This window comes from Panthera leo, chromosome D4 (genome assembly GCF_018350215.1).
Source record: "Panthera leo isolate Ple1 chromosome D4, P.leo_Ple1_pat1.1, whole genome shotgun sequence".
Taxonomy (NCBI): domain Eukaryota; kingdom Metazoa; phylum Chordata; class Mammalia; order Carnivora; family Felidae; genus Panthera; species Panthera leo.
Genome location: NC_056691.1, coordinates 84,933,894 through 84,950,131, shown reverse-complemented (window position 1 = coordinate 84,950,131; position 16,238 = coordinate 84,933,894). Strand labels below are relative to the sequence as shown.

Sequence of the window (16,238 nt, the reverse complement as noted above, 5' to 3'; positions counted from 1 at the left end):
TCAGGGAGAGAATGTTCAGGGCTGCTGGTGGTGGTGGTGGGGGGGGGGGGGGGGTATGGGGGTCCAGAGGACAAGTGTCATTAATAGTCTGCTCAGTCTTTATTATGAAAGAGTTTCCAAATTGTCTCTGGCAGGAACACCTTGAAAGCACACCTTTTTTTGGCTTGTTTTTCTCGTTTAGTTTTTGGTGGAGAGAGGGGCTAGCCTGCTGACTGGCGCTCTCAGCTTGATTCTGGCCAGGCTGTTGGACAAACACCAAACTGTGACTTCATGTTCACCTAAGGTTGAGAAAACACAAGGTGGCTTTAAATGCCCCGCTTGTAAAATCCCAAATGGCCAGGAGCTAGGGGAGCTGTTCCAGCACACCTTCCCCCCCCCCCCCACCCCGCCATCTAGGAGACGTGACACTTCTCTATTTTCACGAAGACCCCCAGGGGGCCATCTGAGGTGTGATAAACACAGAGAAGGCACACACAGAGGGAGCTGCGTCCCTACCCCTGCAGCAGGCCCTCCCCTGTACTTGAGAACACAACATTCATGGTGCCCACTGTTGGTGGAAATCCTGAAGATCAGGACATGAACTACCTTGTCATTTTGCTCAAGGACAAAGTGCGATTCCAGGTGTGGGGCGTTCGGCCAGCAAGTAGGCCCAACTGACACCCAACACCTGAATTTCAGCCCAGCTGGGCTGCTCTCTGCTTTTTTCCTGAAAAAGCGGGAACCTTCTGGAGGTGATGGTTTCTTACTCTTCAAAATGGACTCCACCAAGGAGGCCAGTGCTGGTGATGGAATGGAAGAGGGCGTGAGAAAGGAGGAAGAAAATGAAGGGGCGAGGGGAGAGTGTGGACTGCCGAGAGGGAGCCCCCTGCACTTGAGGTATGGAAGGAAGGAAGGAAGAAGGCCTGGAGGAAGGAAGGGAGGAAGGAAGGGAGGGAGGAAGGGAAGAAGGGAGGGAAGGAGGAAGGAAGGAAGGGGGGGGAGGGGACTCTGGATGGAGCAGCCTGCAGGGAAGCTGCTGATGAAACAATCACTAACACAGCTTTAAGGACTGGTGTTTGGACAGCACTGGTGATCAATGGTGAGCAAACTGGCCTCTGCTGAAAGAAAAAGCCTTCTCAGACAGAGGCGAGGTGGCCTGAACAGAGCTGATCTGTTTCCTTCCTGGTTCTGAAGGTGTCTTTATATTCAGCCAGGTTCCTGCCAACGTTTTGAACATCCTGAGGTGGGGGGCGGGGTGGGGGTGGTTTGCAGGGGCAAAAATGGGAACCTCGGCCAAGCACACTGACAGCCTGCTTAGAAAAACCTTGGGTCCTGGCCCAATTCTTTTCTACATAAACAGAACTCACGGTTAAAATTATTATTAATGGTGACGTCATATACGGAGGAATTTATTTTAGTGACAACATTTATTTAAATAACTTTATAAATGACGTCAGTTCTTATTTATAGAATCATTAGTTCTCAAAGTTCACCCAAATGTTTCACTTTTTATGTTCCTACATTTCGTGGGAGAATTGTGTGCTGAAGAGCGGTTTTTAAACTTGGGCACTTGGGAATATGGTGGAGAATTATCCTACAAAAGCACCTATGGTCTAATTATTGTGTTCGGAAGAGACGTTCAAGATGACCTGTCCAAGTTTATTGTTCTAGAATCACCCATGACCTCAGAGCCGTAACACAGTGCACTCGAAGTTCAAAAATGCCCCCCATTCCAATGATTCAGTTGGGTTTTTTGTGGGACGGAAGACATGAAGAGAGGTTGAAAACCCACCACGGCCACACCGCCAGCCACTGAAAACTCATCTTTACTCTGGAATGGGAAATTCTTTTCACCAGGGCCCACCATTCCACTGGCCCAGCCTGGGGCCACAGTGGCCTCCAGTTAGAGACTGGAGTTCCTGGGGCCAGCTGAAGAGCTGTGAACAGTGCCCAGATAGGGAAGGTCTCCTCCAGCGATCAGAGGGACGGGGGCGGGGTGGAGGGGGACGGGGAGACTAAAGGCCAATTTTGCCCCGCCAGGCTCTACTGAATAAGACTTGGAGGGGCTGAAGGGAAGAGACCAAAGCGGCCTGCTGCAGGGTGGTGAGGCAAGCTGGTAGAATATTTAAGAGAACAAAGTGGAGGCAGCTGCAGGGCTTTTGTGGTTAAGGGGACCACGGGGCAGAGGAAACACATTTTAACAGCCAGACCCCTCCTTTCACACATGTGTAAAACCTTTGGAATTTTACTGGAAAACTTTATTTCAAAAGTCATCTTTGAAGTTTGGAAATAAAAGCAGAGAGGCTATTTTTCAGGACAGAAAGATGGTTTCCAACTGAAGGGACCAAAGGAAAGTGCTAATGGGTGGGAAGTCATACCAATCTAGGGGGATGTGTTCTACGTGTTTGTCTCCGGAAGCTTTCCTCTGTGTTACCGCATTTCTTTCTCAGATGGTCCCTAACGGGACCTGAGATGTTTGTTTTCTCTCTCTCGCTCACTCCCTCTGCCCTGTCGGTTCTAGTAAGCCTTCACCCCAGGCCTGGATGGCATCCAGGTTGATAACGATATTGTTCCAGAAGGAAAGGGAGGCCGTGTGTGCATGTGTGTATAGAAAGCAACCACAGGAGCCTCGTAGCAGAGTAGACGCCAAGCCTGTGTGACTAACTACCTCTTCCATGAAGCACCAAGGGACCCAGAGGGCCAGCGCTGTAGGAAACAGAGTTCCTTCCCAGTCCGTGTGAGCAGAGAAGAAACGGTCACTGATATGTCCAACCTTGGAGTTAAAAATAAAACTCTAAGCTTAAGAACACTTCATGGGCAAACGATGACTGCCATCCCGCCTATGAGCCCCCAGAGTCCCTGTCCTGCCCTCGCCAGGCCCCTGGCCCACCCCCGCTCAGCTGGCTTCTCATTCACCAGGGACGAGCTGGCTCGTGGGCAGGGATGCTGAGGACCAGTTGTTCGAGGAGAGCTCACAGGGAGGCGGCACCTTCATGGGTGGGATTGTGTCCATGACACCAGCACAGGCAAAATAGATGCTCAATAAAAACTTCCTGCGTTAAAGAAATCGGGATTTTATCATCCTTGTGTATCTCACAGCTGAGAAGAAAAGATGCACTACAAGTGCCTTAATTCGTCCTTCCTACAATCCCCACTTAACAGAGACTGACCTGAAGCTCAAAGGGAGTGAGGGGCTTGTCTTAGGGGCAGAGCTGTTATGTGGGTCCAGCACTTTAAAATGAAACCATCTGATCTGAGAGTCACCATCCCACGCCCCACGACAGGCCACTTGTCCCAGAGAAAGAACCAGATGACAAGTTGCAGAGCCGGAAGTTGCTAAGCATCCCGCAGCTCCTTTGTTTTTGGTATCAATCAGCAACTACCCTTGAACATCCTTTCCTCCTTCCTTTCCTCCTTCGTAAGAGATTCCAATTACTTTTCCAGTGATTTCGGCCAAAACACTCACCAAACTCAAATCACATCCTCTCACGGACACACACGTCTGAGGGCAAAGGCATGGGCATAGCTCCTGAAAACTGTCCCCTTCCTCTGCCGGCTGGAACACTTTCTACCTATTAACCCAGCACAGAGAGGCTGGACAGCTGCCCTGTTATTTCCAGCAACATTCAGAAGAGAACCAATGTCTCGTACCAACAAGCCAGAGGCCCCGTGGAATCTGTTAACGCTGGCTGCCCCCAAGTCACCATACAGACTGTGCTTTAATGGGGAGCACAATTCCTGGCTCTCAGGCCAACTCCAAGGACCTTCAGGCTTATGCACACCCGAAGCTGAGTCCTGGCCTTGTACACGGAAGGAGAGCGCCCTGGGCCAAAGGCAGGACCTGTCTTCTGTGACTTTTATGGCCCCGAATGAAGCAGAGTGACTGGCAGGAAGTGGGGCCTCAGGGTTTAATAAGTGGCTCGCTGAGAGGCCTACACTCAACTCTGGGCACTAAGCTGGGTCTGCGTTTTCACAATGCAAATTCTAGTTGGAAGCCTGTTGTAAGTGCACGTATGTGCACACGCGTGTGGTGCGCGTGTGTGTGCACACCTGCAAGCCGGCACGCACACAAAAGGAAGATCCTCCACAGCACCCAGTGACGTCTCCCCTCTTCGCAGGCACCGGAGCAGGCGAAGGTGCCTCTGCTGGTCACGGACACCTCCAAAGTCTGAACGAGGCTGGGACAAGTTGACCCCCTGCCTCCCCCACCCCGCACAGGGGGCTGCTTGGAAAGGAGCTGCCCATAACCCATAAGGGGGACTGAGGAATGAAACGGTGTGACTTTCATAGCCACCGAGCTCACGACATTCCAGATGTCCTCAATCAAACCAACCCACACGGAATTTACACAGGGACTCTGCCAACAGCTCGGGCTCGATCCCATGGATCGCCTAATCTGCTCTTTATATTCTGCCTGGCTTTTCATTGCTTACCTGTGCCCGCAGGCGGTGAGTTCTGGGGCATCCTTAAAGCTAAATCAGAAAGATAAGTAAATGCTTTCAAAGGACACGTGTCTTGGGCACCCAGCCCAGGCCCCTGCGCGTTCTCTCTCTCCCTCCCTCGGGAAGCCGAGACGAAGGCAGCCCCACCGCGGAGCTCCCTCTGCTTCTGTCGCCCTCATTTGAACTCCTGCTGCTTGTGGGGTTTCACGGAATCCACTCCTCTCCAAGCCGGGCTATGCTCTGGTCTCCCGGGGCTGCTCCTGACTGCGGGTGGGTGGGGCTCTCAGGACCCCTCTCTCACCGAGTGCCCCCCGGCCTGTCCCGACCACTCCTCCACCCACAGGTACACCAGAGGGTGGACCTTTCCAAACCAGTCTCCTCTCCCTGCCTCCCCAGCCCCCTCCACGGCATCTCAGGCTGTATCTCACTGAATCTTCACTGTGTTCTTGGAGGAAGCTTTTCACGCCTCCATTTCTGTTTCTACAACTGAGGGACCCGAGCGTGGAGGTTAAGAGCAGGTGCAGAGCCAACCCACTTAAGCTGTGTGACTTCGGTAAGTGAACTCAGTTGTCTGTGCCTTGGTTTCTGGAGCTGTAAGTGGGATTAAGGACGCCCCCACCTCTTCTGTCAGGGCAGAAGGGACAGTTTAGGTAAAGTGCTCAGAACAGGGGCTGATACTCTAAATGCTGGGTAAGTGTTTGCTATGAGCATCATTCACTTCCCAAAGGCAAAAGAAAATGACCAGTGTCCATTCTGGAAACCCTCCGTCACCGTGCACCCCCCCCCCCCAACCCCATAAAAATCAGTTTCCTGTAAATAATCCTCACACGGGGGAGGGAGCAGGGTGGGCAGGGAGGGTGCCCTTGATCCACAAGGCTGCCATGACATGACAAATAAGCTGCAGGCTGACAGTGTCTCCAAGACATATTGGAGTTTACTTTGTCGTTTGGGCTTGCCATCTGTGCCACCCCAAAGGGGGCTGGCTTCCCAGGCTGCTCTGGGAGCAAGCTGGAGTGTCCACCAGTCCCTGGACAGATCTGCAGGCTCAGCCGGCCATCAGTTCGGCTGCCTAATGAGAGGCAATGGAATTTGCCTGCCACCTGCGTGGGAGCCAGGTCTTCCTTCCCAGGGATGGCCTGCGTCTACGCCCCACGTGGCACAGGTAACCGGCAGTGCTCAGCACCTAATGAGCCTTCCTGCCTCTGCCTCTCTGCAGCCGCTGCCACGGCCCAGGCCCAGGCTGTTGGCCGGAGCGGAGACCAGACCGCAAAATGAACTTGACTGCAGAGCCCTCAGTCAACTCTGACGCTATACGTCAGGGAGCTGGGATGCAAAGACCGATAAAGCCAAGCACTTCCCCCGTGGAGCATCCAGCCTAGGAAATAAGAAAGCTAAGAGCAGAGCATGAAAGGCTATGACGGAATTCTGTGGAACTGTTGTGATTTACTGTGTGGCCTCGGGAAACTCACTTACCCTCTCTGAACCTCGGTTCCTCCCTTATAAAATGGGGATCTAACAGTAATCCCACGTGCCTCCCAGGGTGGTTGCATAGATTAAGCAAGTTCACACATGAAGGCGATTTAACTCAATAAAGATGGACTATTATCCCCGAAACCAGACACTCACAGTATTTGCTCCTCCAAGGCAAGGCTGGTCAAGAGAGACAGAAACCAGTCATTCTCACTATGGGTGATGACTCAACGGTCATCCCAGCCTGAGGACAGCTGCCCATGGGACTCGGGGCCTACCAGGCCAGGCCTTCCAGGTTCAGAAATACTCCTCGTTCTCCGGGCAGGAAAGGTAGGAAGTGGCTAAATTTGCCCAAATTATAGGCTGTCCTTACTTCTGACCATGAAGAATGACTTTCTGTCTTCCTCTGGAAATGAGCCTTAGCAAGGAGGTGCTGTGGGCATATTCGCTGTCATCCGAAAGAAACCACGCTAATGACAGGAAACCAGGGAGGCCGTGCTGTCTGTCAGGCAGACAGCCGAGAGCAAAAGGGCCCGCGGATCTCTGGGGCCCAGGATCGCCCTGTGAAGCGCCTGTACCGCATGCACCTGTGGCCACCGGGCCTTCTGCGGAGACCCACCTCAACGCACCAAAGAGCAATCTGCTTTCCACGGTTTGTACTGCACGGTTTTGGTGGCAGGTCACAGCAAACTGGTGAGGGGCCCCGTGCTTTCTGAGTCCCCGACCACCGTCCCCAGGCTCTCTGCTGGCACCGTGGACGTTATCAGGCGGACTTGGAGCTGGGCTGGCACGCGGGAGTTGCTCAGTGGCTGCTGACTGAGTTGTTGATCCTCGCAGCCCTGTGTGCAGGAGGGACAAGGAGCCTGCCACAGACAGGTGACCGGGATGGTGCCCACCCGGAAGGTCGGGGGTCTCCAAAGTCCTTGCTGCCTTTTCTACACCATGCCGTCTAGTGTTCTTGTGCGTGTCCCTGGAGAATCACCAGGGGACGCGGGAAAGCTTTCAATGGCACTAATGAGCAAAATTTTGGAGTAAGGCTCTTGAAGTAATTTAAAAAAAGTGAATCAGACACTATTTCATGATGAACTCTTAAAAACAGAATAGTCTAGTAGCAGCAATCAATTCCTTTATAACAAAGTGACTAAGTGGGAGAGAAAGCCGGAGCGGGCCTTGGTCCCACGTTCCAGTCTGAGTAAGGGAATTCTGGAAGGGGACTCCTGCCCACAGGAGGGGATTCGGGGCGGCTGATGTGCATACGGAGGGCACTTGAGAGAGATGTGCTTACGCTTGAGTACAAAGGCAGGCTGGAGCCACTCACACAAGGAGGATAGGAGTCGCCAGGGATGGCTTCCAGGAAGGGCGTCGCCGGCTACAGTGCAGGCTGGAGGCTGGTGGGGATGTGGACGGGGGAACAGAAAGGCTCTCTGTGATGCGCGAGGAAAACCAAGCAAAGGCCTATGTGGGCAGTAGCCTCAGGAGGAGCTTCACTTGGCCAGAGCAGAGGGGAGTGTGACAGAGCTCACAGCCAGGCTGTGGGGCCCGCAAAACACCCGACAGCCAATATGCGACAAGGACCGCCTAGAACTTAAGGCACAAAACACAAATGGAACAGAAAGGGGGGATTTTATTCTGATGAAAGGTCACATATACAGTCCTAACCTTCCTGGCCTGAATGGCACTATGGTGAAATATACAAAATAAAATGATTAGAAATGATTAAGACATAAGAAATTTACAAAACAAGAAAAGCTATCGTTTTTTGGCCAAGCAGGATGGATGGAGATAAAGATACGGATATATCCATCCATCCTACCTGAAGAGTTGTGTGTATAACTCAAACACTGTGCCTTACAGAAAGATGATATATTTTCAAGTGTCAATGGAACAATTACTAAAACAGCTAATATATTAGATGACAAAGACTCTATAGACTTGAAAAAATAGAACATTACAGAGACCATATTCTCTGACCAGTGTGCAATAAAATTAGAAACAAGTTAAAATCTCAATCACTCAGAGAAAGTATTAACACTTGAGTCAGAGAGGCAATCAAAACTAAAATTATTGTGTATTTATAAATGTGATTACTATAATTTTTAAAAAACGTTTATTCATTTTTTGAGAGAGAGAGAGAGAGAGAAGAACAAACATGAGTGAGACACAGAATCTGAAGCAGGTTCCAGGCCCTGAGCTGTCAGCCCAGAGCCTGATGCAGGGCTTAAACCTAAGAACAGTGAGATCATGATCTGAGCCGAAGTTGGATGCTTAACGACTGAGCCACCCAGGTGCCCCTATAAATGTAATTACTATATATCAGCCTTCCATCAAAGTGATACACAAAGATATTTCCACAGCTTTGAATATTTTTGTTAAAAGTCAAACCAAAACAACAGATGTTGGCGAGGATGTGGAGAAACGGGAACCCTCTTGCACTGTTGGTGGGAATGCAAACTGGTGTAGCCGCTCTGGAAAACAGTGTGGAGGTTCCTCAAAAAATTTAAAATAGAACTACCTATGACCCAGCAATAGCACTGCTAGGAATTTATCCAAAGGATACAGGAGTGCTGATTCATAGAGGCACTTGTACCCCAATGTTTATAGCAGCACTTTCAACAATAGCCAAATTATGGAAAGAGCCCAAACGTTCATCATCTGACGAATGGATAAAGAAGATGTGGCTTATATATACAATGGAATATTACTTGGCAACTAGAAAGAATGAAATCTTGCCATCTGCAACAACGTAGATGGAACTGGAAGGTATTATGCTAAGTGAGATACGTCAATCAGAGAAAGACAGGTATCATGCTTTCACTTATATGTGGAATTTGAGAAACTTAACAGAAGACCATGAGGAAAGGAAAGGGGGAAAAATACTTTCAAACAGAGAGGGAGGCAAACCATAAGAGACTCTTAAATGCAGGGAACAGTGTTGATGGGGAGGGGGCAGCGGGGGAGAGGGGAAAATGGGTGGATGGGCATTGAGAAGGGCACTTGTTGGGATGAGCACTGGGTGTTGTATATAAGTGATGAATCATGGGAATCTACTCCAGAAACCAAGAGCACACTGTATACACTGTATGTTAGATACCTTGACAACAGATTACATTAAAAAATGAAAAAAAACCAAAACAAATGAAGTGACCATTCAACTCAAGCAGCTATAAAAAAAAAAACCCAAAAGAAAGTAGAAAAAAGGAATAAGGATAAAATTAAATAATGAAACAGAAAAGCCTAATGCCTTTATAAATAGATCAAAAACTAGTTATTTGAAAAGATAAATATAGCAAATAAATCCTTAACAAGACCAAGGGGAAAAAATTAGGAATACCTATGACTGCAGGCATATTAATTTTAAAATCAAGATTAACTCTTAGGCACAATTTTATACCACGAAACTTTAAAATTCAGGTAAAAGGGCTGGTTTTTCTTTCAAAGAAAATGTAAATGACAAAACTAACTCAAGAAAAAGCAGAAAGCCTGAAAAAAAACACTGTGAAAGAAATCGAAATTATTGTCCCTCCTCCCAAAGTCCTTGCTAGCTTGCCAGGTCCATTTAGTTTTTACAGGGAATTTTTTTTCATTTTCCTTTTCTCCCCCCCCCCCCAAAGGAACAGAAATTACAATATTTTAAAAATACTCTCATATTTAAAAGAAAAAATTCTGATTCTTGGATCACTCAAAAATAATATCTTAATAAGCATTAAGCCCAATCTCATATAAATACCAAAATCCTAATTTAAATAAGAGCAGCTCAAATCTAGCATTAATAATAATGCACTGTGGTAAGGAAGGATTTATTGTAGAAATATAGCAATATTCTAAATGCCATATCACCAAAATAAAATTATTTGTAACAGTAAGTCAAATGAGAAAAAAATACAATACTGTATGGAGAGATTTTGAAGTTATTTTTATTTGAAATTGAAATTAGTGCCTGAATTAAAAAAAAAAAAACTCCCAGGAAAATGGGAATAGACGAATTGTTCCTTTAACATGATCAAATTCTCTCTCCCTACCTCAGACTTGAAACACTAGAAACATCCATCCCCACTGAAGCCAGGAACCAGGTCAGAATGCAAACAATTTCCACTATCATTTACTGCTTTGGACGTTCTGGCCAACAATATAAAGCAAGAAAAAGAAATGAAGCGTAAATGTTATCAAAGAAACAAACTTGTATTTGCAGGTGCTATTGGTGTCTATTGAGAAAACCCAAGGAAATCAGTTGGAAGCTACTGGAAATAATACACATACAAAAGAGGTAGCTAGTTAAAAATTCAATAACCAACAGTATTTTAAAATATATAAATAAGCAACCCCCGGTTAGAGCCAAGTGGGCAAAGCAACCACAACAAAAACTTGCAACCTAGGCATTAGATCAACAGAAAGTAAATTCTGATATTCTATTTAAATGACATAAAAGGGCATTCAAATAAATGGAGAGTCATATCACATTTCTAGAAGGAAAGATCAAGTATTTTAAAGGTGACTATTCTCCCAAAATTAATTTACAGCTTCAATATTTTCCCAAACGAAATCTTGAAAATATTTTCCTTGGAACTTAAAAGTGATTCTGAATTTTAACTGGGTAAAAATTTGAGTTAGGACTACTAGGAATATTTTGAAACCAACTACAAAGGATAATAAGACAGAATACCAAACACATACATTTATAAGAGTTAAAAGGATGGTCCTTTCATCAGAATATGCATTCAGTCAACAAAATATAACAGGGTACAAGCTGCAAAATTATTATAGTACTTAATAGGTTTATATAAAATTGTTTTCAAATGAGTTGGTTAAAAAAAAGATAATTTTATAAGTGATGCTAGGACAATGATGATTTGGAAAAACATAGATCCTTACTCATGCTAAGATAGATATATATATAGATATATATATATATATATATATATATACACACACACACACACACACACACACATAGACACACACATATACATATATGTATAAAATATATAATATATAATAAATATATTTCTATAATTGTACATAAATATATAATTTATGTACATATATATATTATATATAATTATATATTATTATTAGAGAGCAAGCATGTGCATGTGAGCAGGGAAGGGGCAAAAGAATAAAGGGCTCAGCGTGGAGTTTGATGGGGGGCTCGATCCCACGACCCTGGGATCATCATGACTTGAGCTGGAATTAGGAGTCAGACACTCAGCCACCAAGACACCCCCCTCATGTCACATATCAAAACAAATCACAGATGGATTTTAGATTAAAAAAAAAAAAGGTAACAGAATATACCATAAGACAGAGAAGTCCTTTCTAAAATATGATGGCAAAGGTACAAAACATAAGGGGGGGGGGAAGCAAAATTAAAGGAGGGGGGGAAGCAAAATTAAAGGAGAAACCACAAACTGGAAAAAAGAAGTAGTAACATGAGAACGAAAAAAGAACTTGCTCCATAAGGAGCTGTGACAGCTCGATAAACAAAAGCCGGACGTCGAGAGAAAAGAAACAAGGGCATGAACAGGAAAGGACTAGGAAAGAACAGCCGCCAATCAGCACAGGGAAATGAGCCCTTCACCAGGAATCCTGGAAACATCAACTCACAGTGAGATGCCATGTCCTCTTTCAAACTGATAAGGATTTTGGAAAGTAAAGCCTAGCTCTTTCACACATGTGTAAGTACAAATGGATTAAACCATTTTGGTGGGCAATGTGTCATTATATATTAAAATGCCTAAAAATGCACACTTACCCTAAGGAACAGAGATTTATCTAAAGGAAAGCTCACCAAAGTACTTTAGAAGTGAAGACAATGTAAATATCCAGCCTTAGAGGACCCGTTAGATCGAGTGCACTCTGCAGCCTTGAGGAAGATTACACAACCATTAAATCTGCCCTGAGGCAGATGACTGAAAGGCAAGGAGGAAGTCTGTGACCAGGTTTCAGAACGGACCAGACATTCTCAGGGACAAAAAGGAGCAAGCTACCGATACATGCAGCATGGGTGAATCTCAAAAACATGACGCTGAGCAACACATAAAGCTACATCCTGTATGACTCTATTTATGATACATGAAACATGGGTGATTGACATGGACTGGGGGTGGGGCAGAAAATGACCCGCAAGAGGAACCAGAGAACTTTTTGGTGTGAAGGAAAAATTCTGTATCTTGTTTCTGAGGGTGGTTACATGACATTTAGCATGTCATTGGATGTTTGTCAAAACTCCTAGAACTATACGTATTAAAGGGGTGAATTTTACTGTATGCAAATTATATCTCAATAAATCTGACAAAAAACCAGAATGGACAATTAGGTAGAAATATTTATATAAAGATATATATGGCATGGAAAAAAAGGTTAAAAGATATATCCTAAAATATTGCCTGAATTTACAATTCACAGAAGTTTGTGTCTGTTTTTGATTTAAAAAGTGTGTGTGTGTATATATATATATATATATATATATATATATATATATCAGTGTATGTATATATATGTATATATATTATATACATACATATGTATTATATACATACATATATTATATATACATACATATATATTATATACATACATATATTATATATACATACATATATATTATATACATACATATATATTATATATACATACATACATATATATATGTCAATGAACTGTTCTAACAACAAACTTCTTAAGGTTCTTATAGGAATTGCTGAGTCCCACAAGCCCTGCGACAGCATTTTCTGGAACACCTCTGTTCCAGCCCCTGCAAAGTGCCTGGCTTTCAACAGGTGCTCAGAGGGGTGCTGGGAGGGCAGAGCAGTAAGAAGGACCACCACCTAGTCTAACAGCTTCATTTTGCAGCTGGGAAAACTGAATCCCAAAGAAGTGACCTTCTCAAGCTTGGAAGAGGTCAAAATGAGCCTTAAACCCCAGAGGGCAACGCTATTTCCACCACACTGGAACACCTGTGAAAATCCTGTGCTAATACCTAACTATGCCAGGAGAATCAAGCTCCTGACTGTTGAAATAAGCTACAGAAACCATAGGCCAATGTTGCCCAAACTTTAGCAAGTTTGGACATGTCTCATGTCCCGCTTCACTTATTTTTTCCAGTATAATAACTAACTTTGTATTTTTCATTACATCTGAAAACTCACTTTAAAAATTCTTACATGAACATTTTGATTTTATTTTGTATTATTTTTGTTTTTTTCCTGAAACTTTTTTGGTTGAAACTCACTTTTTAAAAACTGAAGTATAAACGACATGCAATATCTTATTAGTCTCAGGTGTATATCACAGTGATTGGATATTTTTATACATTATGAAATGATCCCTATAAGTCTAGTTACCATCTGTCACCAAAGTTTTTACAATATTATTGACTATATTCCCTCTCCTATACATTACATCCCCATGACTTGTTTTATTATTTATTTATTTATTTATTTATTTATTTATTTATTTATTTATTTTTAAATTTATTTATTTTGAGAAAGAGCAAGTGGCGGGGGGGGGGGGGGGAGGCAGAGAGAAAGTGAGAATCCCAAGCAGGCTCTGCACTGGCAGCACGGAGCCAGATGCGGGGCTCAAACCCACGAACTGTGAGATCATGACCTGAGCCAAAGTCTGACACTTAACCTACTGAGCCACCCAGGTACTGCCCCCATCCATGACTTATTTTATAACTGCAAGTTTGTACCTCTTAGTCCCCTTTATCTATTTCCCCTACTGCCTCTCCCCCCCCCCCCCCCCCCCCACCCCCGACAGTCCTCTCTGGTAACCAACAGTTTGCCTTCTATATTTACGACTCATTTTCTATTTTGTTTGTTCCCTCTTTTTTTTTTTTGGTTTCGATTCCACATATAAGTGAAATCACATATTTATCTTTGTCTGACTTATTTCACTTAGGATAATATCCTCAAGGCCCATCCATGTTGTTGCAAATGGCTAGATTTTATTCTTCTTTATGGCTGAGTAATAGTCCATTGTATGTATATACCACATGTTCTTTGTCCATTCATCCATCGATGGACGCTTGGCCTGCTTCCATATCTTGGTTATTGTGAATAATGCTGCAATCAGCATAGGAGTGCATAGATCCCTTCAAATTGGTGTTTTCATTTTCTTCAGATAAATACCCAGAAGTGGAACTGCAGAATCCTATGGTAGTTCTATTTTTAATTTTTTGAGGGACTTCCAGATTTTCTATAGCAGATGCCCTAATTTACATTCCCCCTAACAGTGCACTAGAGTTCCCTTTTCTCCACACCCTTGCCAACACTTGTGATTTTTTTGTCTTTTTGATAATAGCCAATTTGACAGGTGTGAGGTGATATCACACTGTGGTTTTGATTCGCATTTCCCTGAAGAGGAGTTGAACATCCTTTCATGTACCTGTTGGCCATCTGTATGTCTTCTATAAAAAATGTCTATCATGTCCTCTGCCCGTTTTTTAAACTGGATTGTATTTTTGATATTAATTGTATACCTTCTTTATATATTTTAGAGGTTAACCCCCATCAGATGTATGATTTGCAAGTACCTTCTCCCATTCAGTAGGTTGCCTTTTCATTTTGTTGATGGCTTTCTTTCTGTATAAAAGCTTTTTAGTTTGGTGTTCAAGTTTTTGTTGCCCTTGCTTGAGGAGAGTGGCCCCAGAAAGTGTTGCTAAAACCAATGTCAAAGAGCTTACTGCCTGTGTTTTCTTCTAGGAGTTCTAGGAGTTCAGGTCTTAAATTCAAAGCTTTTAATCCATTTCAAATGTGTTTTTGTATATGATGTAAGACGGTGGTCCAGTTGCACTGTTTTACATGTAGCTGTCTAGTTTTCTCAACACCACTTACTAAAGACGCTGTCCTTTCCCTATTGTATGTTCTTGCCTCCTTTGTCGTAGATTAATTGACCTTATGTGGGTGGGTTTACTTCCGGTATCTGTTATCTTATTCCACTGATCTGTGTGTCTGTTTTCATGCCAGTACCATATGTTCTCGATTACTAGAGCTTTGTAGTAGTCTGAAATCAGAGCATGATACCTTCAACTTCATTCTTCTTTTTCAATATTGCTTTGGCTATTAGGAGTCTTTTGTGACTGCATGAACACTTTTATGATTCTTTGTTCTAATTCTATGAAAAATGCCATTGGAATTTTGATGGAGATTGCATTTGAATCCATAGATTGCTTTGGGTAGGATGGACATTTTAACAACATTAATTCTTCCAATCCATGATCATGAAAGATCTTTCCATTAATTTGTGTCTTCTTCAATCTCTTTCATCAGTGTCTTACAGTTTTCAGCGTACAGGTCTTTCACCTTGGTTAAATTTATTACTAGGCATTTTACTCGTTTTGATGCAATTGTAAATAGGATTTTCTTGATTTCTCTTATAGATCATTCTTAGTGTGTACAAGCATAATCAAGTTCTGTGTGCTAATTTTGTATCCTGTGACTTTACTGAATTTATTTACTAACTCCTAACATTTTTGTGTGTGGAGTCTTTAGGGTTTTCTGTATATAATATCATGTCATCTGCAAATAGTGACAATTTTACTTTCTCCTTTCCAATTTGAATTCCTCTCATTTCTTTCTATTGCTCAATTACTGTGGCTAGGATTTTCAACACTATGTTGAACAAGAGTGGTGAGGGTGGGCATCCTTGTCTTGTTCCTGATGTTAGAGGAAAATCTTTTGTCTTTTCACCACGGAATAGGATGTCAGCTCCGGGCCTGTCATATATGGCCTTTATTCTGTTGAGATAATTTCCTTCTACATCCCCTTTCTTGAGAGTTTTTTTTAAATCATAAATGGATGTTGCATTTTATCAAATGCTTTTTCTGCATCTACTGAGATGATCATATGATTTTTTTCATCCTTCATTTTGTTAATGTGATGTTATCACTGATTTATTGCATTCCTGGAATAAACCCCACTTAATGATGGTGTATGATCCTTTTAATGTATGGCTGAATTAAGTCTGCCAATATTTTGTTAGAGATGTGTCGTACTTTTGTCTGGTTTTGGTATCAGGGTAATGCTGATCTCATAAAATGAGTTTGGAAGCATTCCTCCTTCTTCAATCTTTTGGAATTATTTGAGAAGGATATGTACTAACTCTTCTTTAAATGTTTGGTAGAATTCACCCAAACTGTCTTGTCCTGGACTTCTGTTTTTTGGGAGTTTTAAAACTACTGACTCAATTCATTACTTGTAATTAGTCTATTCAGATTTTCCGTTTCTTCACAATTCAGTGTTGGAAGGTTGGGCATTTCTAGGAAATTATACATTTCTTCTAGGTTTTCTAATTTGTTGGCATATGATTGTTTGTAGTAGTCTCTTATGATCTCTTGTGTTTCTGTGG

At 43.6% G+C, this 16,238-nt stretch overlaps 1 protein-coding gene across 8 annotated transcripts in view; it reads right to left on the bottom strand.

Annotated features, from left to right (window-relative positions):
* MVB12B (multivesicular body subunit 12B) overlaps positions 1-16,238 on the bottom strand; it is a 196,799-nt gene that overhangs the window by 43,409 nt on the left and 137,152 nt on the right. The window contains exon 8 of one of the 8 annotated variants that reach the window (XM_042914052.1): positions 97-278. The exons of the other annotated variants lie outside the window; for them this stretch is intronic. Coding sequence (XP_042769986.1) covers positions 178-278 — 101 coding nt within the window. The 3' untranslated portion in view covers positions 97-177. Of the gene's footprint in view, positions 1-96; positions 279-16,238 lie in introns of those variants that run through there. 8 annotated transcript variants of the gene reach the window in all.